Source organism: Apodemus sylvaticus, chromosome 1 (assembly GCF_947179515.1).
Source record: "Apodemus sylvaticus chromosome 1, mApoSyl1.1, whole genome shotgun sequence".
Taxonomy (NCBI): Eukaryota; Metazoa; Chordata; class Mammalia; order Rodentia; family Muridae; genus Apodemus; species Apodemus sylvaticus.
This window is the reverse complement of record NC_067472.1, coordinates 74,295,744-74,320,797: the sequence shown is the minus strand read 5'-3', so window position 1 is coordinate 74,320,797 and position 25,054 is coordinate 74,295,744. Positions and strand designations below refer to the sequence as shown.

The following is a 25,054-nucleotide window of genomic DNA, read 5'->3' as shown; positions in this document are numbered from 1 at the left end:
ATCAAACCAGACCCAGCACTAGGAACAACATGGTGGAAGGATTAGTAGAAAGAAGGTAGCTTCTTAGCCAGGTTAGAGTTTCTGACAATACACACAGACACACACACACACACACACACACACACACACATACACACACATACACACACACATACATACACACATATACCACACACACACCACATACATACATACCATACCCTCTAACACACAACACCCCCATACATATACACATACTCCACCTGTAACCACTCAAATGGGTAATTTAAATGCTCCTTTTGGTTCTGGGATAGTTACTTACCTAAATAACCGTTAACATTGCTGAGGCCCCTTGACATTCATTCACCATCAATGGGGCATCCAGTCTCCACTGTGTTGTTTAAATCTAGTGAGATAGGTTGCTCACTTATTGACCACAACATAAATATCAATGAAAGAACATTCATTTCACAGTTGTGCATGTAAATATATGTGTATTTCCATGTGTATGCAAATGCCTAAGTATGTGTTCATTTGTATAGCACATATGTGTGTATGCACACATTCACATGTGCACATGTGTATACACCTCAGGACAATCTCAGATGTCTCTCTCAGAAATAGCAACTACTTCCTTACAAACAGGATCTCTCCTTGGCCTGGAGTTCACCAATTAGACTACCCCAGCTGGCCAGCAAGCCCAGATCCTCCTGTCTTTGGCTTCCCAGTGTCAGGATTAAAAGTGCACACCACCAGGCCTGGGATTTTATGTGGGTTCTGGGGATCAAATGCAGGTTCTCATTCTTGGGAGTCATTTCCTCAGCTCAAACACTCAGCTAACAACTCCTGCTCTGGCTTTGCTTACAGATGTGGCTTTAACCTCCATAGAAGGGGAGACCTCCTCTGGTAATGCTTTCTGGTTGTCACATCTTTTTGTTTTTCTTCCTGGGAAACATTTCTCCCTTTTTATTAAGCAAATGAGTCAAGGATGCCTCTTTCTTTTTGTCTATAGGCAGATCTTCAACCCCAACAGAATCAAGCCCTCCAAATGGTAAAGTCCCTGTTGTGTTGTTTCTTATTGGTCATATTGTATTTAGAAAGTGAGCCTACTTAATGATATCGGCCACAAAGTAAAGGCCAAGGAGAAGACAACCAACGTTCTTCTGCTCATTTTAAAGCATCCTGTTCTCTGGGTTTCTACACAGATGAATCTTCAGTCTCAACAGAAGAAGAGACGTCCTCTGGTAACAGTTTCAGCTCATATTTCTGAAGTTAAATATACTCGTACTTTTAATCTTTCTGTTTGGGGAGGTGGTGGTTATAAGTAAGTTTCTAGTCTTTGTTTAATGATACTACTTCAGTGTCAGTGGAGGCAACCTCTTTAACTGGCAAAGTCCCCCATGATGTTGCTTAACTATAGAGACATGGTCATTTTTCAATTTTATTTTAATTTATTAATGTTCATTTTTATGTTTATTATCGTGTTTAATGATACATGATAATGGGCTCCATTTTGACATTTCATACATTTGTACATACTGTATTTTTTTTCTGGTTTTTAGTATTTTTCAAGACAGGGTTTCTCTGTGTAGCCCTAGCTGTCCTGGAACTCACTTTGTAGACCAGGCTGGCCTCAAACTCAGAAATCCGCCTGCCTCTGCCTCCCAAGTGCTAGGATTAAAGGCGTGCGCCACTACCACCCGATTCATACTGTATTTTTATCGGATTTACCCCACTACCCTCTCTTGTACCTTCCCACTCCTGCTCATTTCCCTCTTCTACTTCCAAGTGGTGTGTGTGTGTGTGTGTGTGTGTGTGTGTGTGTGTGTGTGTGTGTAAACCAATGAGTATAAATTGGGCTACTTACAGGGGCAGACATGGGGTTATTTGCAGGAGCAATGGCCAAAGCACTAAAGAATGTCTCTCCCTCCCTAGCCAACATTTACTGTCTGTAACCCCTTAGAAAGGGAAAGGACTTCGTAAGTACCCCTCTCTGTGAAAAAATAATCATGGGTTCAGTCTTGTTCAGGTCTTAGCACAGGTATTCTGAAGTTGTGAGAGAGCACACCCAGAAGATGGCATGCCAAATCACTCTGACCCTTTATGTAGAACTTAGGTTCTGCTTTGACGCTTTCTTTTTCCTTCAGATGCAGTATGAGATGTTATAACTAGCCACGAACTTAAATGAAACCCACAATAAATCTAATTCCTCTTTAACAATGTTCCCTGAGCTTGGGTGGATGGCATGGCCCCACTGAGAGCTGAACCTTTAAGTCAATTGTAATTAACATTTTGAACATTTATGAATCACTGCAGTAACCACTACCCACAGGAAAAAGAATCTTTTCTGACAAAAGCAGAGGCCAGCACCAATCTGTAGGCATAAACATAATTATTTAGATGTCAACTTGACAGCCATATAAATACTATTTAGGAAAATAGCAGCAGTACCTTTCCCACCAGACCTATCAGCTCCTATACCATGGGCTTTTGACAGGCTTAGAGGACATTCTCAAATCCAAGCAGAAAAGAGTTGGTTGCACCTACAACAATCATGTCACCCATTCACCAATGGGTGCATCTCGCTTGACAAATCAATCGTACCACATGCAAAATTCGGGAAGACTGTTGGTGGCAGGACTTCCCCAATAGTATGAATAATACCATCCAGCACAGTGACAGCTAGACAGCAAGAAGAAAGCTTACAGTTCAGTTCCATCCTAATTTCTGTAGACCCAGCAAGCAAAGCATGTGGTGCCTTAGCAACAGAGATGGATTCCCTATTTGTCATGTCATATTTGGAAAATTAATCTGCTTAATGATCATATTGACTTCAAAGTAAGGATCATTGAAAGGGCATGCATTTCAAAGCACCCTGTCTCTGGGTTTATATACAGATTCATCTTCAGCCTCAGAAGAAGAGGAAACATCTGCAGGTAATGCTTTCTGACTATCAGATCTCTTTAATAATACAATCAGAGATTTTTCTTCTTTCTTCTGGCAACTGACCCTAGATATGTTCCTTCTCCTTTTCATTCATATACATGCCCTCAAGTTCAGAAAAAGTGACTTCTTCAGCTGGTAAAGTCTCCTTTAGGTGTCATTTAACTAATGAGATACTATTCATATTTGTCCTGTTGTTTTTAAAAATGAGCCTACTTGTGTCACATATTGACTGCACAGCAAAGATCAGTGAAAGACAATCATTTTTTCTGAATATGTGCATGTGTGGTCACATGTGATGGTGCATGTGTATGCATAGGTGCTATTGTATGTGGAGATAAGAGAAGGAATATCACCCACTTCCTTTAGGACAGGGCTTTCATTAGCCTGGAGCACACTAATTGGGCTAGAGCCTGGCCAGTAAGCCACATGGAGCCTGATGTCTCTGTCTCCCCAGTGCTGAGATTACAAGCACACACCAGCACTCCCAGTGTTTTTTACATAACTTCTGGGAATTGAGATCAGGTTCACCAGCTGGGCCATTCATCCAGCCTAAGACACTAATTTTAAAGCATCCTATCTATTTTTCTGGATTTATACACAGGTGTATCTTCGTCAGTGGAAGTGATCTCCTCTGGTAACATTTTCTACGTTAATTTAAATGCAATGAGAGCCTTTCTTCCTTCTAGTTGGTAAACAATCTGGATGTGCTTTTTTTTTTTTTATCTTTGTCTATAGGCGTTTCTTCACCCCCAGCAGACACAAGTTCTTCACATGGTAAAGACCCACATTGTGCTGCTTAGCCAATGAGATGAATTTCTTATTTGTCATGCTGTATTAGACAGTGGACCTACTTAGGGGTCACTCTGACCACAAGGTAAATATAGTGAAAACACCCCAAGTATCATTGTACCGGTGTTAGAGCATTCTGTTCTCTGGGTTTACACACAGATGCATCTTCCACCTCAGCAGAAGAGATCTCCTCTGGTAATAGCTTTTTGTTTGTTTGTTTGTTTGTTTGTTTGACTGTCAAATTTCTTACTAAATGATCAGAGAGCTCTTTTCCCTTCTGTTTGGAAAGTGGCCACACAGACATGTCATCTTCTTTTTGTTCGTAGACATGTCTTCATCCTCATCAGAAGGGAAGAGTGGAGAGGTCTTCCACTCTATTGTATTTTAACTAATGAAATGTGAGGCTTATGTTTCAGGAATTTTATTATCGCATATTAATTAAGCACAAAATGTTTAATTATGACATGATCATACTTGTATCTACTGCAGTAACCCTCACCACGCTCTCCTGGTTCCTCACACTCTCTAATTGTGTTTCTCCTCCCAGCTTGGCCATCTTCTATTATCATATCTTTATTTCATGAACTAATCAGTTTAAGTTATCAGGAGTTCCCCAGTAGAGGGTTATTTGCAAGACTGTTGGCAACTTACCAGGGCTGCACAACTGAAGAAACTCTTTCTCCTAGTAACCACTCACTCTCTATCGATTCTGGCGGGGAGGGGGGAGAGTTCTCATGAGCCTCACCCTTCTCCACGGTGGAATGACAATGAGACTGATCTTATGCTTGTGTTGTGCAAATAATCACAGCTGCAGAGAGTTCAAGAGCCCACCGACCATGTCCACCATGCTCTACCTTTCACCCACCCTCATCTGCTTTCCTTTCCACCTTCTCATCGTGATGCTTCTTGACACTTGGAAGGGGTGACCAGATGTCCCATTCAATGATCACTTACTATGAGAACTTTGCCCAGTTATGAGTTTCTTCAGTAGCCATCAACCACTGCAAGGAAGAGCTTCTCTGATCAAAGCTGACAGCTATATTAATCTGTGGGCATGAATATAAACATTTCAAAGAAAAAAATGACAGACACACCACACTCACTTAGTAATAGAGCAGAAGTATCTTCCCCACTAAGACATTTCACTTTTCCAGGTCAGATTTTTAGTGCCAGATATAAATTCCATCCTATGAGGATAAGTTTGACTCTACCTAGAAAGGAGTTGGCTACTTCCAGTTATGTGACTCTTGCGCCAGCTGGCTTCTCTGGCCTGAAAGGTCAGTATTGTAGCCTCCAGGGCTTATAGCTGAGACATTGTTGCTGATGACAGGTCTTTCCCAGGAATCTGCAAAGTACCTTCCAACACTATGAGAGCTAGCCAGTGGGGAAAAAGCTTCCAGCTCAGTTCCACCTTCATCTCCACATGTCCTGCAGCAGATTGTGTGCTCTCTTCAGCAGCAGAGATGGTTTTCTTATTTAGCATGTTGTATTTAGAAGACGCACCTACTTAATAATCACATTAATGACAAAATAAGCATCAGTGAAAGCTACCCATTTTACAGCATCTCATTTTCTGGCTATATACACAGATGCATCTTCAGCCTCAATGGATACCTCCTCTGGTATCCACTGTGTTTTGACTGTCAAATTTATTAAACACAGTCAGAGCTTTTCCTCTTTCTGTTTGGTAGAGGAATCCAAGTATATCTCCTACTCTCTTTATCTGCAGATATTTCTTCAACAAAAGTAAGATCTTCAACTGATTAGTCCCCTATTGTGACGATACAAGCATACGTATGGGTGTGTGTGCACACGCATGCTCGTGTGTTGTTGAGGTCCTCTTATGTTTGTGTATTCACATATGTGAAGGAGGGTCTCTTATTGGCCTGGAGCTCACTAACTAGGCTAGAGTCGCTGGCCATGGGCACAGGGTTCCTCTTGTCTCTGCTTTCCCAGTGCTGGGATCACCAGCACACACAACTCCAGGCATTTTTACACAGTTACTAGGAATTGATCTTAGATTCACAAGTTTTCAAGTCAAGTAACTGTACCTACTGAACCATGCTCTCAGCCCATGGTGCTAATTTTATAACTCCATGTTTTCTGTCTCTATACATAGATGTGTCTTCGGGATCTGCAGAAGATACCTCCTCTGGTAATATTTTCTGCCTGTCATGTTTTTAAGTTATACAAATGACAGCCTTTTCTCTTCCTGTTTGGCAAATTATATATATATATATCTTTGTTTATAGACATTTCTTCATCCTCAGCAGAATCAGGATCTCCAGCTGGTAATGTCCCCAATATTCTTTTTAGCTAAATGAAATTAATTTAACAGTCATGTTGTAATTTATACCATGAGCCTACTTAATAACAATCATTGTAATCAATGTAATCAGTGTAATCATTGACCATGAAATAAAGCCCAACAACAAGAAACTCATCTTCCATACACTCATGGATGTTGTATTTGTATGAAAAGCTTGAACACTTTTCTTCATGTTGCATGAGCTTAGAGGGCAACCTCAGGTTTCATCCCCAGGAATGTTTGTCCACTTCCATTGAGATAGAGTCTCTCATTGGTCCAAAGCTCACTAATAAGTCTAAAGTGACTAAACACAGAGCTATAGGGATCCCCCTTGCTCTGTCTCCCCAGTGCTGGTAATATAGTACACACAACCACTTGCCATATCTTTATATGGATTCTACAAGTTGATCTCAGGTTCACATATTTGTAACCTGTTCACATGGCTTGCCTACCAAGCCATCCTTCCAGGTGAATATGCTAATTTTAAGGAATAATACTTTCTGGGTTTATACATAGTAGCATCTTCATCAACAGAAGATCCTGCCTCTGTAATTTTTCTGTTTGTCATATTTCTTAAATACAGTGAAAGCTTTTACTCTTCCTATTTGGCAAATAACCTGGCTATGTCTCTTCTTCCTTTGTCTACAGGCATTTCTTCAGCCTCATCAGAAGCAAGCTCTCCAAATGGTAAAGCCCTTCATTGTGCTTCTTAGCTAGTAAATAAATTCCTTATTTGCTTTGGTATTTTTAGACAGTAAACTTACTTAATATTCTCATTCATCACAAAGTGAAGTGAATGAAAACTACCTCCAATATCACAGTACTCATTTCAAAGCATCCTGTTCTCTGGGGTCCCACCCAGATCCATCCTGAATCACCACAGAGAGAATCTCCTCTGATGATCTTGTCAACCCATTACATTTCTTAAGTGAAACACAGTCATTGTCTTTCTGGGTTTTATTTGGAAAGTGATTGCATATCCATTTCTTCTTCTCTGTGCTCATAAACATGTCTTCAACCTCAACAGAAGGGAAGAGTGGAGAGCCAAGTGGTAAAGTCCTTCAATGTGTTGTTTAAACAATGAAATAGTTTTGAAAAATCTTAGTTCTATGTATTGTGCATGCACATGTACATGCCATACACATGAGTGTGGGTGCCCAAGGTTACCAGAGACTTTGGCTCCAACTATAGCTGGAGTTACAGACAGCTGTGAGCCACTAATGTGAGTGCTAGAAAAATGAACCTGAGTCCTCTGGAAGAACAGCAAGCAGTCTTAACCACAGAGCAATCTCTCTAGCCCTTCTTTTGTAAAAGTAACATTTAATTGTACAGAATAAGGAATTCCATTGTGAAACGTTCATAGTGTACACAACATATTTTGATGATGTTCACACCCTGTGCTCTCTCTAGTCCTCCTCACACTACTCCTAACCCTGTTTCTTTCCCCAGCGATAGCCTCTCCTTCTGTGCTCCTTTCCATTCTATGGACCAGTGAGTTGATTTGGGCTACTGGAGAAGCATAGTTGAAGGGTTATTTCTGAACGCATTGGCAACTAGCAGTGGCAACTAGCAACTCCCCCTCCCACTGCAATCAATTATTGTATAGACGCTTAAGGAGAGGCAGGCTTTGTAAATCTCTTCCACTTCCATGACAATGATTGTAGGTCCAACCTTATGGAAGTTTATGTGCAGGTCATTACTGTGGCAGAGAAGTCAGGAGTGAAACTGTACCCCTCCATCCGCACCCCTTCCTCCAGCTTTTACACTTGATTTATTTTTAAAGTTGTTAATGTGGTCTTTATAATGAAGTACAAATCATTGGAGCTAGCCAAACCTTAACTTAAATTCATGATAAACCTGCTTACTATTATATGATATACCCTGATCTTAAAGAGAACACAGAGGTGCCCCATTTAAGGCTGAGTATTCAAGCCATTTACCATCATTTTGATCAGTTATGAGTTTATACAGTAAATATCTCCAATTGCAAAATGAAGATTCTATAACCAAAGCTAATCAAAGCACAATGACTTAGATGTCAATTTGACAGCCATGTCACACCCATTTAACAAAACAGCAAACACAGCTTTGCCACTAGAGCCTATCTCCTCGGATACACCGAACTTTTGATCAGGTTTCAGTGCAAAACTTCTATAGAGTAGCCTCACATTCAGTCAGGAAAGAGTTGGTCACACCTCCAAATGTGATGGCGCTCTTACACCATGGGTGTTGCTGGTGACAGTTTCTTCCCGGGAAGCCACACAGTACCTTCCAACTCTATGAGAGCTAGCCAGTGGGGAGAAAGCTTCCTGCTCGGTTCCAGCCTCATTTCTGCATGTCCTACCAGCAGATTGTATGCTGTCTTCAGCAACATAGTTTTCCTGTTTGCCATGTTGTGTTTAGAAAATTAATCTACTTAAGTCATTTTGACCACAATGATCAGCAAAAGACTGTCATCTTTTAAATCATCCGGTTCTCTGGATTACACACAGATGCATCTTCAGACTCAGAGGAGGAGACCTCTTCTGGTAATGTTTTCAACTTGTCACTTCTATTAATTTAAATACAATCATAGCTTTCCTTCTTTAGAAAAACAGTCAGTCTAAGTATACCCTTTCCCTATGGATTTATAGCTGTTTCTTCAAATTCAACAGAAGCAAGTTCTCCACCTGGTAGACTCCCGCTTTGTGCTGCTTACATATTCAGCTAGTTTGACATGCTTTTAAAAAATCCAAGTTAATGATTACCTTGTCAAAATATTTAAAATGCAAAAAGTACCCAGTATGTGTGTGTGTATGTATGTATGTGTGTGTGTATGTGTGTATGTATGTATGTATGTATGTATGTGTGTGTGTGTGCATGTCCTGTATGATAATGCATGCCTGCTCAACTGTTCTGACACCTGTGAATGTGTATGTGGAGTTTGAAAAGCAATGGTGAGCATCAACCTCAGTAGCATCGGCCATCCCTTTGAGACAGGGCCTCTCATGGGCCTGGAGCTCACTAACTAGGCTAGAGTGACTGGCCACAGGCTCCGAGGGTTCTTTTATCTCTGTCTTCCCAGTCCTAGGATCACAAGCACACACTGGGTATTTTTTTCATAGATCTGGGAATGGATCCCGGAATCACTAGTTTTCAAAGCAAGCACTTTACTTACTGAAACATGTACTCAGCCCATGATGCTAATTTTACAACTCCCTCATTTCTGGTTCTATCCACAGATGTGTCTTCAGGCTCTACAGAAGATAGTGCCTCTGGTAATGTTTTCTGCCTGTCATGCTTTTACTATAACAAATGACAGCCCTTTCTCTTCATGTTCTGCAAATGATCTAAATTTATATTTCTCTTTGTCTCTAGATAGTTCCTCAGCCTCAACAGAAGAAGCAAGTTCTCCAGATGGTAAAGCCCTTCATTGTGCTCCTTAATGAATGAAGCAAATTCCTTGTTTGTTGTGTTTTATTTAGACAAGAAACTTATTTAAATAACCACATTCATCACAAAGTAAAATGAGTAAAAACTTCCCCCAATATCACTCTACACACTTCAAAGCATCCTGTTCTCTGGGGTCACACCAGATCCATCCTGAATCACCACAGAGAGCATCTCCTCTGGTGATCTTGTCAACCCATTACATTTCTTAAGTGAAACACAGTCATAGTCTTTCTGGTTTTTGTTTGGAAAGTGATCACATGTCCTTCTTCTTCTCTGTGCTCATAAACATGTCTTCAACCTCAACAGAAGGGAAGAGTGGAGAGCCAAGTGGTAAAGTCCTTCATGGTGTTGTTTTAGCTAAGGATAAGTGCTTTTTGTCTTAGCATATGCTAACTATACCTAATAACGAGTCTTGTGGCCCTTTCACACTGTGTGCAATGTGTTTTGATTATATTCACCTCCGTCACCTCCCCTGTGCACTCACAGCCTTACTAACTCTGTTCCTCTTCCCAGCTAGGCCCTCTTCTAATTTCATATCTTTAATTTATGAGCTAATAAGTTTAATTAAGATTACTTAGCAAAGCACAGGTGAGGGTTATTTAAAAGGGCACAGACAACTTATCAATGGCTAACAACACTGACGAAAGCACACCCCCTCACTTTCCCTCAGCCACCATCTACTGCCTTGGGGAGGGGTTAGGCCTCACGAGCTTCCCTTCTTCCCATGATGGGATGGTGATGAGACCACACCTATGCAAGTCTTATGCAAATAACCACAGCTGCTGAGAGTCAAGGGTGCAACATCTATGTTGTGCCCAGCAGACAATGATCTAGAGCATGCTAAGCCTTCCTCCTTCTACTCTCTCTTCCATGCTGTTTCCTGAGATGTCTTATGATATCAATGTCTCATTTGGGACTAAATGCAAAAGTCATTTATTCTCAACACTTTGGCCAGCTGTGAGTCTCTGCAATAACACAAACCCTTGCAAAAGCAAGCTGCTCTGGTCACGCCCAGCAGCAGTATAGCAACAATAGCCTATACACGACTGTAAGTATTCAGAAGTCAATTTGACAAGCACATTGTGTCCACTCAGCAAGACAGCTGCAGAACCTTCTCCACTAGGGCTCAACACCTCCCCAGACCAGGTTTTCAATACTAGATATAAACCCCCTTCTTTAGTGAGGACTTCAAATCCACTCAGAAAGCACAACAACCCAACTACTCTTACAGCTGCCATCACAGCACATCTGGATGTTAGTAGTACAGTATTAGAGGTTCACAGCTGAGGGAGACTGTTTATGCAAATTACCTCTCAGCAATCTGGATAGCACCTTCCAGCATTGTGAAAACCAGCCAGCAGGGAGAAAGCTTCCAGTATAGTCCAAGCTTTATTTCCTCATGCTCTGCAACCCAAGAACTCCTGTCTTCATTAACATTCCGATGTTTCTTATTTGTCATATTGCATTTAGAAAAGGAACCTAATTAGTGGTTGTATCTACTACTAACCAAAGATCAGTGAAAAGACACCCAGTTTTAATGCATCCTGTTTTCTGTATCTTTACACAGATCCATCTTCAGCCTCTGCAGAAGAAGAGACATCCTCAGGTAATACTTTCTATTACATTTCTAAAGTGAAACACAATCTCAGCCTTTCCTCTAGTTGGCAAATGCACATAATTGTGTGTCTGCTTTCGGTCTCTAGACACGTCTTCAAGCTCAGCAGAATCAAGTTCTAGACCAGGTAAGTCCCCTGTTCTGATGCTTAATTCACTGAGTTGAGCTGCTCATGTGTCCTGTTAAAGTTAGAAAAGGAACCTGTTCACTGATCACTTTGGCATCCAATACAGGTTAGTGAAAGTTTTATTAAAGTGACACTTCTCTGGCTTTCTACACAGATACATCTTCAACCTCAGCAGAAGACTCAGGCTCCTCTGGTAACGTTTTCTGTTGTTACATTTCTTTCCTTTCTTTTTTGTTTCTTTTTAAACCATAATTCATTTTAGCTGCTTTTTATATGAGCAAACATAGTGAATAATTTTAGTGCCTTACTTTTATATATACTTTGTTTTCTCTCACACACACACACACACATACACACACAAACATACACACATACAAACACACACACATACACACTTAATATTTGTAACATTCCATTTCCTGTAAATTTTGTTATATATTTTCTATCACCCTTTCCTTTCTTAAAATCTTTTCTCACGTGTGTGTGTGTGTGTGTGTGTGTGTGTGTGTGTGTTTGTGTGTGTGTGTGTGTGTGTTTAATTAGGATCTGTATATAAGAGAGAATATGATAATTTTTTCTGATTTTGTTACTTTACATAATATAATAATTTCCAGTTGCATCAATATTCTTACAGAGTTTGTAATTTAATTTTTCTTTACAACTGAATAAAACTCGATTGTATATGTGTGTATACATATATATATATAATTTTCATTATCTACAAATCTGGTGGTGAATATCTAGCCACTCTAAATATGGTAGCAGCAAACATCATTCTGCCAGTGTCTCTGTGGTAGGACTTAGATTCCTTTGGGTATACACTCACATTGACAGCTGGGCTAGATGATAATTCTAATTTAGTTTTGTGAGAAACAGCCACATGATCTACATAGTGACTCTACCTCTTTACACTGCCACCAGCAGTGAATAAGTATACTCCCCCACATCGTCATTAGTATCTGCTCACTTAATTTCTTAAAAGTAGACATTCTGACTGGGTTAAGAGTTAAGAGCAAAATAGTCTACTTTCTTAAAATTTATGTATGATTCTGTGTGTATGTGTGTGCAGATGTGAATGCAGATGCTATCTGAGTCCAGAAGAGGGCATTAGACCACCAGGAGCAAGGCACAGTTATCCCCCTGATGTGAGTGTCTGAATTTGAACTTGAATCTTCTGCAGGAGCAGTGCTTGTTCTAACCACTGAGACACTTCTCCAGCCCCAGAAGTCATCTTACTCTGCATCTTCCTGATGGGCTAGGGATGTTGAATAACTTCAAAAATGTTGACCATTTATGTTACTTTTCTTTGTAAATTGTCTATCTTCATCAGTCCAGATATTGAGTGATAGTTTTAGGGTTTAGGGATTTAATCTTTTTCAGTTCTTATGTATTCTAGATAACAACCACCTGTCTGAATTATAGCTGGAAGAGATTTCCTCCTACTTTGTAGGAAGTGTGTTTTCTCTGTTGATGGTTTCTTATGCTGTGCAGAAGCCTTTAAATTTCATGTAGTCACCTTTTTTCAATTATTTAATTTATTTACTCTGTGAATGGAGTCTATTCAGAAAGGTTTTGCCTCATTCTGTACCTTTAAATGGAATTTTCCTACCTTGTCTTCTAATAGATTCAGCATTTTGATATTTTATATTAAGGCCTCCGATCCTTTCATAATTGACTTTGTACAGAGTGAAGCATACAAATCTGATTTCATTCTTCTGTAGACATCCAACTCACTGACCAGGCTTTCCTTCCCATTGTATGTTATTTTCTGAACCCAAAGATTATTATTTTATTTAGCAAGCCTTTTCTCACTGTACAGAAAATCAGAGTGTTGTTACAACCTTATGGGAGCCACAGGTATATGTGTCCATATGTCAGCAAGAGACTTACATGAAAAATTAGCAACCTTAACGATCTTGCTGGAGCAAAGTTCCCAAGATTGGTAATGGAGGTTACCACTACCAATGGGAGAGAAAGTGAAAGAGAGCAGACTGTCAGGGGAACCACTGTTGGCTCTTTGCGTGGGTGTGCCTCCTGGACGTCACTTCACAGATACTCTTTTGTAAATAGCTACCAAAGCTACAAATAATGCCACCACTGGTTCTGTTTTTTGGAGTTGTTGGGGTATTAATAATTTTCTCCTTCATCATCTGTTTCTCTCTCCCCCTCCCTATCTCTGTCTCTCCCTCCCCCTCGCCTGCTCTCATTCTCACCTTCATCAATTTCTCCATCATGTCCAAACCATTCTTCTTCACTGATGACCTCCTTTTTGTCATCCCCTCCTTCCATATCTTCATTCTCTTCTTCATCACATTCTTCCTCCTCTCTGTCCTTGTCTTCTCTGTCTCCATCCTCTTCCTCTCTCTTTTTCATCATAGCATCAACCTCTGTATCTGAATCAGGGGCTTCCTGGTTCTCTTGGTGAGAATCAGCTGGGGCAGAAGCTTGAGGACGGTCTCTTGGTAAACATTCAGGTCAGTGTCATCCCAGTGAACAGATCCAAATCTTAGATCTTAGATCATCCTCAGTCTTCAGAGGTCCCAAGGCACTAATGTCTTTCCATGTTTTTGCACTTTGACCTAGAGGTATGGGATTTAAAGGTGCCTTTCTCAGTACATCCACACCTCCAGATATTGTGTCTGTGAGCTCATGCTTTTTTATTTCAGTATCACGAGGAGACTTGAGCATGACATCTAGGCTACACTGATTAAAATTAGGAACGCTAAGTTCACAGATTCTGCTGCTTATCCCTCAAGTTTCCCAGGATTTGATTTTTCAAATTTTCAAGACAAGTGCTCCAAGAGCTGCTCCCTCAGATCCCGGTGGGTCCTCCTCCTCGTGTCCTCAGCTCCTTTTCTCCTTGTCTTCAAATTTAACTTTCTGTGGTGGGAGTGAAGGTGGAAGAGGTGTGCCCTCAACTGTGTCATGCAGGCTGTGGGAGGAGCTGGCTGACAGCACAATCTGGAACCGCATAGGGCCTGGCTGATGAATGTGTCTCCTGGGATTCCTCCTAGCCATGCATTCCTAGGCTTGATCTTTTGGAATTTAAAGTTACATTTGTTAATTTTCTTCTTTATGTATTTGGAACTGTATTATTGTTTCAGCTTGTTGTAGAACCCTGAAATTCATTCTTTTGCTGTCTTTTTTTTTTTTAAACTGGTGATGCTTTTTATATATCCCTGAAATTTCTGCTTGGTCTTGTCTATTGGTGATGCTTTATGCTGTGTTTTTACTTGACTGACTCTTCCAGAATTTCTACTGGCTTTTCCAGTGCCAGTGCTGTGAACAGTTCACTGGCTATGAGGTCAGCATCAATGACAGTGTTCCAGATGGGTGCCAGCATCAGCCTGACCAGCTCTGTTCCTGCTTCAGTCCACACTCCATCACAAGTAACCTGGCTGACCTAACATAATGCAATTTAGAGATGTTCTCTGAGAAATACAGCTAACAATGGTTACTGGGTCAGAGAGTTGTCCAGAGCTGTCATAGCACATCATGTTCTCCTCTTAAATTGTGTTCATACATACACAACATAGCTGCTAATTTCCCATAATACCCAGAAGTTCATTACTTTTTTTTCCCAGAAGTTCATTTCTTAAATACAAGAAGAGCATTTACCTTCCTATTTATCAAATGACCTAGCTCTGTCTCTTCTTTTTGTCTATAGATATTTCTTCAAGCTCAGCAGAAGCAAGCTCTCCAAATGGCAAGTCTCCATTGTACTATTTAAACTAAAGGAACACACTTCTTATTAATTAGGTGTATTTTGAAAGTGAACCTGTTTCATGATCAAATTGACCACAAAGTAAAGACAGTGGAAAAATGTTCTCAATGTCATTCAGTAGAAGTTAAAGCAACCGGTCCTTTGGGTTTACACACAGATGCACCTTCAGATGCAACAGAGAATATGTCTACTAACATGTTGCATTTTTTAAATTAAACAGTCAGGGCTTTTCTGCTTACCGTTGGCAAATGAAACTAGCTATGTCTCTTCTGCTCTTTGTCTACAGATATTTCTCCAACCCCAGCAAAACCGACCTCTCCAAGTGGTGAGTCCCCATTGTCTTTAAACTTACAGAATGAGGTTTTGTTTGTCATGTTCCACTTATAAAACGAGCTTGTATAATGATCACATTTGGCATCAAATAAAGACCAATACAAATAGAGTCCCTGAAAGCAGCCTCCTCTCTGGTTTACACACAGATGCGCTGAGAAGAGCTCTGGTCATCTTTTCAGCCTGTCACATTTCCTAACTGAAACCCAACTTCAGCTTTTGCTGTTTCTGTTTGGGAATTAAGCCTCTGTATTCAGGACTTTGTCTATGGCATAAGCCTGATTAACACAGAAACCCTACATCCTTTTCATAGGGGTGGTGTTCAGGTTTCCTTCACTCAGCCATAGACCACAGTGTGGCCCTTCCACTGCAGGAGCCTTCTGCCCATGCGCTGATATTCATCAGATGAACCTGAGAAAGGCTAGGGCAGAGGACGCACATCTCATTTTGTTGGTTGTGTTATTTCTGGGCATGCTACTACACACACACACACACACACACACACACACACACACACACAAGATTGTGACAGTGATTCTATTCATTTGTTCTTTGTTTTATACCATGCTATTGGTTAAAGCAAACCATTCTTCTCTGTTTCCCATGTCAGTTGAGGCCCCTTCTTCCCTAGGCCTGTTCTTTGCAGCTTTCGAGGGAAACACTTCTGAGCATCATCAGCCCAACAAAAAATCAACAGGCCAGGGGACAGGAAAAGAGAGGTAATAGGTATCAAGAGAGGCCAGGGGTGGGTCCTTTCTGGCACAGCAGGCCTCTACTGAATGCTGGGATGGCAGGTAGATGCAGGGGACAAGATGAATAGGTTAATGGAGCCTCAGATGCCAAGCCAGGAGGAGAATATAGAAACGATCTCTTATTTTTGGAGAAAAAGGAGTCTCAGAGAAGAAACACATTTGCTTAAGATCACAGAGCCAGGGCAAGAAAAAACGAAATATAGAAACTCTCCTCCAAGGTCTTCGCACTGCCCAGGGTTTATAGGGAAGCTTCCAATCCTGGTAATATTTCTGTCTTCAGTAGCAAGCCTCTGCTACTCATTTAGTTATTAAATTTCAAGTCCTAGTTACTTTGAAAATGTCCAAGTTTGAAACTCAATGAAACCTGGTGTCTTAGTTAGGGTTTTACTGCTGTGAACAGACACCATGACCTAGGCAACCCTTATAAAGGACAACATTTAATTGGGGCTGGCTTGCAGGTTCAGAGGCTCAGTCCATTATCATCAAGGTGGGAGCATGGCAGCATTCAGACAGATGTGGGGTTGGAGAAGCTGAGAGTTCTACATCTTCATCTGAAAGCAGCTAAGAGAATACTAGCTTCCAGGCAGCTAGGATGAGGGTCTTAAGGCCATGCCCACAGTGACACACTTCCTCCAACAAGGCTACATATACTCCAATAAAGCCAGACTCCTAATAGTACCACTCCCTGGACCATTCATATTCAAACCACTGTACTTGGTTAATACATCATTTCCAGATGCAGTTAAGATGGCTTCCCCACTTTCTGATCCTCTCTCTTCCTGCCTCTATCCTTTATTTCTTTACTTAGCTATTTCCCTCTCCCAATCATGAGTGCATTTTTTTGCCAAAAGGTTCCCTCACTTTTCATTCTCACTGGCTCTTGACATCACATGTGGCAGGCTTTTGTTTGCAGACTGAGTTGTTGAAAAGTCCCCATCTTACACTGGACTGTCCCAAAGTCCCCATCCTACACAGTTAGGAGGCTGTGCATATGCCATCTACGTCCTCTGTGAGAACATGGCAGTCTGAATCACTTCCTGTTTCAACAGGAAATGCTTCTCAGAAAGAAAGAAAGAATGTTAAGGTGGCCTTTAACCCTTACCTTTCTTCTTTTCTAATACTCACCCTGAGCCCAGCACAAATGAAACTCCTACAGCTTATGTTCCCAAAATACACAACAGTTAGAAAGAACACAGCCCTGGGACTTGAAGGTTTGATGTGTGAATGACCTGGTCCTTTTATATATACAGTTCCTCTGAGTCTCCATTTTTTTCAATCCTAAAGCAGTGATAAAAACTTTCTCAGACTAGTTTTTGTAAGAATTGAGGGTGTAGGGCTGGAAAGAGATGGCTCTGGGGTTAAGAGCACTGGCTGCACTTCCAGAGGTCCCGAGTTCAATTTCCAGCAACCATGTGGTGGCTCACAACTATCTGTAATGGGATCTGATGCCTTCTTCGTGTGTCTGAAGAAGCGAAGTTGTACTCATATATTTAAACTAAATAAATAAATCTGTTTTTAAAAATTGGGGGTGTAGATTATCATACTACATACTGTGGAGGTACAACTTACGAATGCTCTTAAGCTATGTTCCACAAACCAGGTTCTCACACACCCTGCCGTGCCTACATGTGGAACCACACATGGGAAATGCACACTGGCACTGAACAGGCTGGTTAAGGTAGACCTGCAGTCTAATGTAGAATCTCGGTGAAGCCACATTTTAACCCCTTCCTCTCACAACTTTTTTTTTCAGCCACAGTTCCAACTTTGACAAAAGTGACTTCATCGCCTGGTAATGATCGATGTGCTTGTTGCTGGAGAAAACTCCGTTCTCTGATTTGCTACATTTCATCTCACCAGCTGTTGCTAATTTTTCCACCTGGCTTCCCTCTGTATAGTTTAGTGTAGTGTTCCATCTTTCTCATCTAAAATGGCACCTGAGGAATATGATCAACTTCTTGCCCTTTATTCTCAGCCCTTATAAAAAGGTTGCCTAATGAATTTCTGTGAGTTTGAATCAGCCCAGTCTATATGTACCAAGTTCCAGGGCCCAGTCAGGGCTAGGAAGTGAAACCATGTCTCAAAAAAAAAATATGGAATGGTTTTTATTTTTTCTTTTAAAAAATAAGCATATGAATCTCTTTTTTGAGCATCCAACAAATTATACTCCCAGAAAATAAACAAAACATAACAATATTTGTTACATTTTGATGCCAAGAAAGAAGTGCATTCCTGCACTCTAGCCAAGGGAGTGGAATCTGAAATAACCACTAGCCTGAAGCTCTCTGGCCTGAGGCTGAGCCTTGAGCCTGTGAGGGCCCGCATTTGCAAAGCTCTGGTGTTTTTACACTGATTTACATTTACCTCTTTCCCTGCTAGTTTTTTTTTTCCCCTTTCTACTTGCCAAAAAGATAAGGTGTCCACTGACAGAATTAGGATCACATTTCCCTTTCACCCCTTACAGCATCCTACACCCCTACATCTGTGGGCATATTACATGCCAACATGTATGTAGTGTGGGTCATGCACACTTGTAATTCAGCTCTAGGACCTCACTCAGAAGATACCCATGTGTATTCACGAGTCACACTTTTGTCTTCCTGGGGTTTGAGGGTAACCAGGACCCTACTCTTTCCACTGAGCTGCGTCTTCAGCCCATTTTGGTAGCTACACAAGTATCATGCTTTTGTCATCATGATGTCAATTAGGCCAACAGAGGGCAGCTGTCCTAGACCGTCATACCAGTCGCAACTACAGATTTACTGTTCACTAAGGCTTTTCTGCAGGTCTAACAGCCCAGTGCTAATTATTACGAAGACAAACTGTAAGACCCGAAAAAACCGAGGGCACCCCAGCGCCCCATGCCTCGGAAGGCGACATCCATATCACTCACGAGAAACGGTCTTGATGCAATTAGCAAGAGGATTTTTATTCCAGAACTCTGGGTTCCACAGCCTTACACTTAAACCGCGCATGGGTAGAGGACTGTGGACCCTGAGCAACTCAAGTCAGGAGTATTTAAAGGGGAAAAAAATCACAAGGCAAGGGCAACAGGAAGTACAGAATGAGCAAGTCAGGCAATAGTTTATGCCTTAAGGAAGGTTAAAGATTATCTGGAGCAAACATCCTTGGGGCATTGTAGAGTTAAACATTGGGCCAGTCATCAGATGAGCTAGTTCCTGGGACAGGGTAGGCTATCTCTTCAGGCCAAAGGTCTCAAACTGAGGGCGGAAAGGCAAGTTACTCAGTGACTCAGTGCTAAGCTAATAGCTGTGGTCTAAAAATATTGAGTTGGGGGGGGTCTCTCAAATCACCTGGCACCTATCTGTGAGTATAGACCCTCCAGTGTAATATAGCCATGCCTCCCACAAGGGTGTCTCAGTCAATAAAGGGTCTTACACAATGGCTCTGTCATAGACTGTTCCCTAGTGACTCCACAGCCAGCTTTTTGTGTATAACACAACAAAGTCTCCCAACAGCACATTTCTCAAAATGTATCCTCCTGGGTAAGCAGCATGGTTGTGCAGGTTTTTATTCAAAAGTACATGTTTCCGAAGTATTTACATGCAGTAGTGCATGTGACAAAATCTATGCATTGTCCAGTGGATGAGCCCTGAGGTTATTTCCAGTGTAGGACCCCGATGGAGAATTCTGTGGTGTTAGATCTGTGATGATGGTAGAACAGCTAAATTAAGTAAAACAGTTTCATTGTTAAAATGCTGCCTCTGAAGAACTTTCACAGGGTGTGCTTTGAGGAATCAGGGCAACGCCTCCATTTAAAGCCATTATTTACAAAGATTTGGGCACCGGGTTGGGGTTGGGATGGGGCTTTTGTTGGATCAGCTTTTGTCTGGTTTTGCTTTAAGTTTTGTTTGTTGGTTTTTTAAGATGTTAGATGTTTGGGTAACTAGGCTCACTATCAATGGCCATTCTCTCTGAGCTTCCACTGCCAGTGACACCCCAAATAATGTCTACTCTAGAAATCTCACCTGAACTGACTATTCTTGTTCTGCAGACCTGCCTCTGCGTCTGGTGGGTGGGCGGAACCGCTGTGAGGGACGACTGGAGGTGCTGCACGAAGGGGAATGGGGAACCGTATGCGATGACCGCTGGAACATCAAGAACGCCCGGGTTGTGTGCCGTCTCCTGGGCTGTGGTCCAGCACTAGGCGCCCCCGGTAGAAGCCACTTCGGGCCCGGAAAAGGCCCTATCCTGATGAATGAAGTGCGCTGCTCTGGCAGGGAGGACTCTCTGGACAGCTGTGCCCACGCTGGCTGGACAAGGCACAACTGCCACCACCGCGAGGATGCTAGTGTGATCTGTGCAGGTAGGGGCTTCTATGCAGGCAGGCGTGGGCTCCTGTGCAGGTATGGGCCAAGGGGAGAGAAAGTCCCCAGGCTCTACCTTAGCACCACCCCTCCTTAAGGCATTCATGCCTTAACCAGAATATCCTATTTTAGGACAAAGAGCTAGTGGTGGTGATGTTTTGATCATTGGTCTGATTTTGTTAATGAGCTTGCTCTAGTTCCCACTCAGTGAAATATTTCAGTCAGAAATGTAGTTAAGGAATTAATGAAGTTCAAAGAAGGGAGTGACCGTTTCATGCAACCATTAGGAGCATAGCAATTATTTCAACCAGACAACACAGACTTACTTTCTTTCTCTGAGGTCATCAAGGAGACACCATATCACCCAGGCCAAACTAATGCCCAGAGTCTAAAACACACTCCACAATGTCCCAACTTCTCTGTGTCCTTTGTATCAAAGTCTTTGCCTACATCTTCCCTGGAATACATTTTATGTCAGTTGTCTTTCTTGACATTCTGACTACCACCTATGTGGCCCAGTACTTCCTTCCAATGGTTCTAGGTTAGCCCTAACTTGGCCCATGCGAATTTCAGAGAGTTGGAGAACCGTAAGACTTGAAGAAGCCTGAGTTCACTTCACCTGTTCTGTTGCTACTTTGATTACTGGTGAACAGACTGTGGCCACTGCCTTTATTTTGTGTCAGCTCTGTTTTACATGGTCATGAGCCCATAACCCAAGGAGTCCCCAAGCCCAAGTGGAGGCTGTATCAGTCTACTCAGGAGACTGTGCCTCCCAGACTTTGGCTGTTCACAGTCCTCTTCACAGTTCAGCCATCCCTCTAAGAATCCCACTTTTAATAAGTATCATATTCTGTTCTTCTGTATACCAAGGGGCTCGTTCCCCATGTCCAAACATATGTGATGTGTCTAAAGGGATTGAGTGAATCTGACTGTGCATTTCCTGGGCTGAACCTTGGCCCTGGGACACTGTCCTTTCTTGATTCCGAGCCAGAGAAGTCCCTGATATCCCAGAGTGCATTTTCTCAACCTGGGGCCCCAAGCATGCCTGTGTGTAGAAAGAAACAGGAGGGTTTGCTACAGCAAATCTTGATGATAAAACCTATGTTCTTGGCCCTACCTCACGTGTGTTAGAATCCATTTCTGTCAGGAGACACTGGGTCATCTTTGCATCTTCTGGGATGTTCTCTAGCTGCAATGGTTTGTCTAATAATAGCTTACTGTTCTCCTCCCGGCATTTCAGTCCAGTGACTTTCACATTTCATCTCATCAACAGGTCCAGCAGACTCTCTGGTGCCCAAGGATAACGGTAAAGTCGTCTTTCCTCCTGGGATCCGCAGCTCTTTAGGGAAGGAGCTAAGAGAGTAGCTGAATGGGGAGAAAAAGGAGGTCCACTAGCCTCCGGCTCTCCCCATTTTTGTTCTACTCTTCTTCCCACTTACTTCTGTGCAAAGGTCCAGACCAGAGCCTGCTATGAGTCACCCTTTAACTACCTAAGCAAAGCTCTGACCTGGGTGAACGTCAAGGAGACCTTATTGAGAATATTGGTCCTGAGCACCCACGTAAAAGCCAGGCACAGTTGTGTGCATCTGTAATCACAGCACTGGGAAGGTGGAGACAAGAAGAAGATCCTGAGGACTTGCTGGCCAGCCAGTCTAACCACACCAGCAAGCTCCATGTTAAACAACAGCCCCTACCTCAAATAATAGGCAATCATCAAAGAAGATATTCAACATTGACCTGTGGCCTCCTACACACACACACACACACACACACACACATCTATGCAAGTCAAGTCATGGGGATAGAGTAAAGGATGAGGCAGGTTCCACCCAGCCCAGAGTACTATCTGAGGTACCTTTGTAAGATAGGACAGTCCCTGAGCTACTTGCCAGCTTCTCTTTCTCTCTCGCTCTCTCCTTCAGCCCAGCTATCTTGTTTGCCTCACCTCTTCCAAGCTGTCATTGACCGAGGCTATCTCCGGCGACTAGGCTACTCCTCATGGGACATCCACTTAAATGATAAGATGTGTCGCCCCCAAGTCACTGGGCGTTACCTCATCTTCAATATTCCTTATGGCCACTGTGGCACCATCAGGCAGGTAAGAGGCTGACAGGGAGGTAGAGACCTTCTGTGGATGGGGTGCAAGAAGAGGGGCTTAAAAAATTAGACTGCCTATCAAAACCTGTGTAAAAGAGAGGAAGTCAAGTTTGAAGCAGCACACGCACTAATTTGTCTGAAATGTTCTGCCACACAAAGAATTTCAGACACACACTCAACCTGAGATGATCTATAACAGACGTTGAGTGCGGTGAGGTATGTGATGAATGGCTGACAATAGTCTCCCAGTTTCAAAGCCAGCATTTGTCATAACACGCTTCCTGATGGAATAGGAGACATCAGCCATGAGCAAGTTGTCTGTCTGTCTGCTATGTCTCTAAATAGCTAGGCAATTCCACACTACAAGAAGCAAACACGAAGGGCATTCAGGAGTCATTAAATATGCTTGCCTATTTAATTCTCTACAACCATCTTATCTCGTGAACCAACGGCATTGACGTTAAGGAAACGTGTATACATGTGAAGGAATTGTTCTGCCTGGAAAGCCTTCTTGGTGGACTTGACAGTGACTTGATGCAGAGCATGCTCCTGATGGCATCTTCCTGATTCGCTGTTTGTACATGTGTGAAAGGTTCACCTGACTCTGTGGAGGTCACAATCAAACCAACCATGAAATGCGCCCTACATAAGTCCTCAATGCCACTCTTCTGTTTTTGTCTGCTCTTTGGTTGTACAGATGATGATCATTTCTATCTTTTTGCTCTGAAAATCCCACTTTAAAAAAGATTTATTTATGCGAGTACACTGTAGCTATCTCCAGATACACGAGGAAAGGGCATTATATGCCATTGCAGGTGGTTTTGGGCCACTGTGTGGTTGCTGGGAAATTGAATTCTGGGCTTCTGGAAGAATAGTCAGTGCTCTTAACTGCTGAGCCATCTCTTCAGCCCAAAAATCCCACTTCTTAACTGAGATCTCTGTACCCCTGAAGCTCAGTCAAAGGACCCTCTGTCTAGGAGAGAGGTGGGCCCTGGCAAAGAGTCTCTGGATCTGAGTCATCTGCACTTCAAAAAGGCTTCTGGCCAAGCAGCGTCTCTGGGCATCCACTCAGGGCATCTGAGAAAGCACAGGGGCTGGCTCCCACTCACCATGCTGTCCAGTCCACTCCAGCCTCTATATTGTTCTGGAGCTGATGTGTGGTGGACACAAGTAAGAAATAAGACTAGGTCCCAAGGCTGACAGGAACAGGCCTGCAGCTCACCTGCAGCTAAACTAGCGTGGGGTCAAAAGCAGAGAAGATACAGGATCCAAGTTTTGTATGTTCAGGGTGGTGGGGTAGCAGTTGTAATTAGATGTGTAGAGGAATCCAAATGAGAGGAGGCTCCAGGAAGCCACAGTGAACCTGCCTGCCACCCAGCTCACAGCAGTCCTCGCTCACGGGACTCCCCTGACACATACACCTTCCTGATGTTACCGCAGCGATCCAGCCCGGGACTCTAGTCCTCAAGCATGTCGTGGAGCTGGTACCCGGCACAGGCACACTGTCCACCAATTGCTTCTCTCATTTTCATAGGAGCACCAAGGCTCTCTCAGCTACTCCAACTCCATCCGAGGCAGAATGCAAGGCCATCCTGGCAGCGTCATTGTGAGGCACAAGGTACCCCAAGTGAAGTTCACCTGCAAAGTGGATGGCCAGTCTGCAGTTGAAATTGTGCATGGGAGTGACGCTAAGAAGGATGATGTCAGCTATGATGTGTCGATTTCATTCCTCCAGTCACCTGTGTCTCAGAATATGGGGGGTAGAGCTCCTTATGCTAGTCAGAGGGAAGAGGTCTTCCTTCAGGCCACCCTCCACAGCCACAACCCCAATCTGAGGCTCATCGTGGACACCTGTGTGGCTTCTCCTGACGCCAGTGATTTCACAACTGTCAAGTATGATTTGATCCAGGAAGGGTAAGGGAAATGGAAACTTTCCCCCGGTGATGTTAAACATGCATAGTATTTCTCAAGGGAACTTGTAGTTTCTGAACCTGGAGTTGGAAGGTAGAAGAGTGTAGAGTGTTCCAACCAGACCTCTGATCACAGTGGGGAATGCAGGAGTCTAGACAAGCCTCCTTGGGTCCTCGGGTCCTCAGAGTCACTTTGCTGCCCATCCTACCTTTTCTAGCTAAGCCTTTCTTCCTTTCTAATCTACCCCTCCCAGGACAAACCTTCTTGACTTTGGCTCACATCAATAGGTCAATGTTTTCTCCTTTAGTTAAACTAGCCAGATAGCTTCCGGCTCCTTTGGATCACTAAGTACTTTGCCGAGTGAGAACATTGGCAAGTTGTTTGCCTGCTCTTTGGTGTATCAGGTGTCATTGCGGTTGCTTTCCCTGGGAGAACATACACAAATGTCTGTTTGCCTCAGATAGCATGAAGGACAAACCCAAAGAAAGAATTCCATCCAAGTCCAGCTTAGCAAACCGATAAGTATTCTGGGTTTATTTGCAGAAGCATGAGTAAAGAGTTGCGTAGGTGACCCCATCTGCACCCCCCAGCATGGATGACATATCCCTGTAAACACTGTATAGACAGAATGCCACTTCAGTTAAGTTTCTACCTCATATACTCTAACATACAGCTGGGGTTGGGTAAGAGGGAATGGTAGAGTCAGCTGAGGAGCT

General features: G+C 42.6%; 1 protein-coding gene across 1 annotated transcript in view; it reads left to right on the top strand.

The window, feature by feature from the left end:
• Positions 1-25,054, top strand: part of LOC127695112 (deleted in malignant brain tumors 1 protein-like) — a 122,935-nt gene that overhangs the window by 94,946 nt on the left and 2,935 nt on the right. Inside the window, exons 43-68 of the mRNA XM_052197021.1 lie at positions 847-885; positions 992-1,030; positions 1,185-1,223; positions 2,877-2,915; positions 3,527-3,559; positions 3,661-3,699; positions 3,874-3,909; positions 4,041-4,079; positions 5,298-5,336; positions 5,834-5,869; positions 5,967-6,005; positions 6,671-6,709; positions 8,515-8,550; positions 9,244-9,279; positions 9,380-9,421; positions 9,740-9,784; positions 11,022-11,060; positions 11,158-11,196; positions 11,351-11,389; positions 14,864-14,902; positions 15,207-15,245; positions 17,756-17,794; positions 20,018-20,329; positions 21,604-21,636; positions 22,253-22,428; positions 23,962-24,341. Coding sequence (XP_052052981.1) covers positions 847-885; positions 992-1,030; positions 1,185-1,223; positions 2,877-2,915; positions 3,527-3,559; positions 3,661-3,699; positions 3,874-3,909; positions 4,041-4,079; positions 5,298-5,336; positions 5,834-5,869; positions 5,967-6,005; positions 6,671-6,709; positions 8,515-8,550; positions 9,244-9,279; positions 9,380-9,421; positions 9,740-9,784; positions 11,022-11,060; positions 11,158-11,196; positions 11,351-11,389; positions 14,864-14,902; positions 15,207-15,245; positions 17,756-17,794; positions 20,018-20,329; positions 21,604-21,636; positions 22,253-22,428; positions 23,962-24,341 — 1,750 coding nt within the window. The remainder of the gene's footprint in view (positions 1-846; positions 886-991; positions 1,031-1,184; positions 1,224-2,876; positions 2,916-3,526; positions 3,560-3,660; positions 3,700-3,873; positions 3,910-4,040; positions 4,080-5,297; positions 5,337-5,833; positions 5,870-5,966; positions 6,006-6,670; positions 6,710-8,514; positions 8,551-9,243; positions 9,280-9,379; positions 9,422-9,739; positions 9,785-11,021; positions 11,061-11,157; positions 11,197-11,350; positions 11,390-14,863; positions 14,903-15,206; positions 15,246-17,755; positions 17,795-20,017; positions 20,330-21,603; positions 21,637-22,252; positions 22,429-23,961; positions 24,342-25,054) is intronic.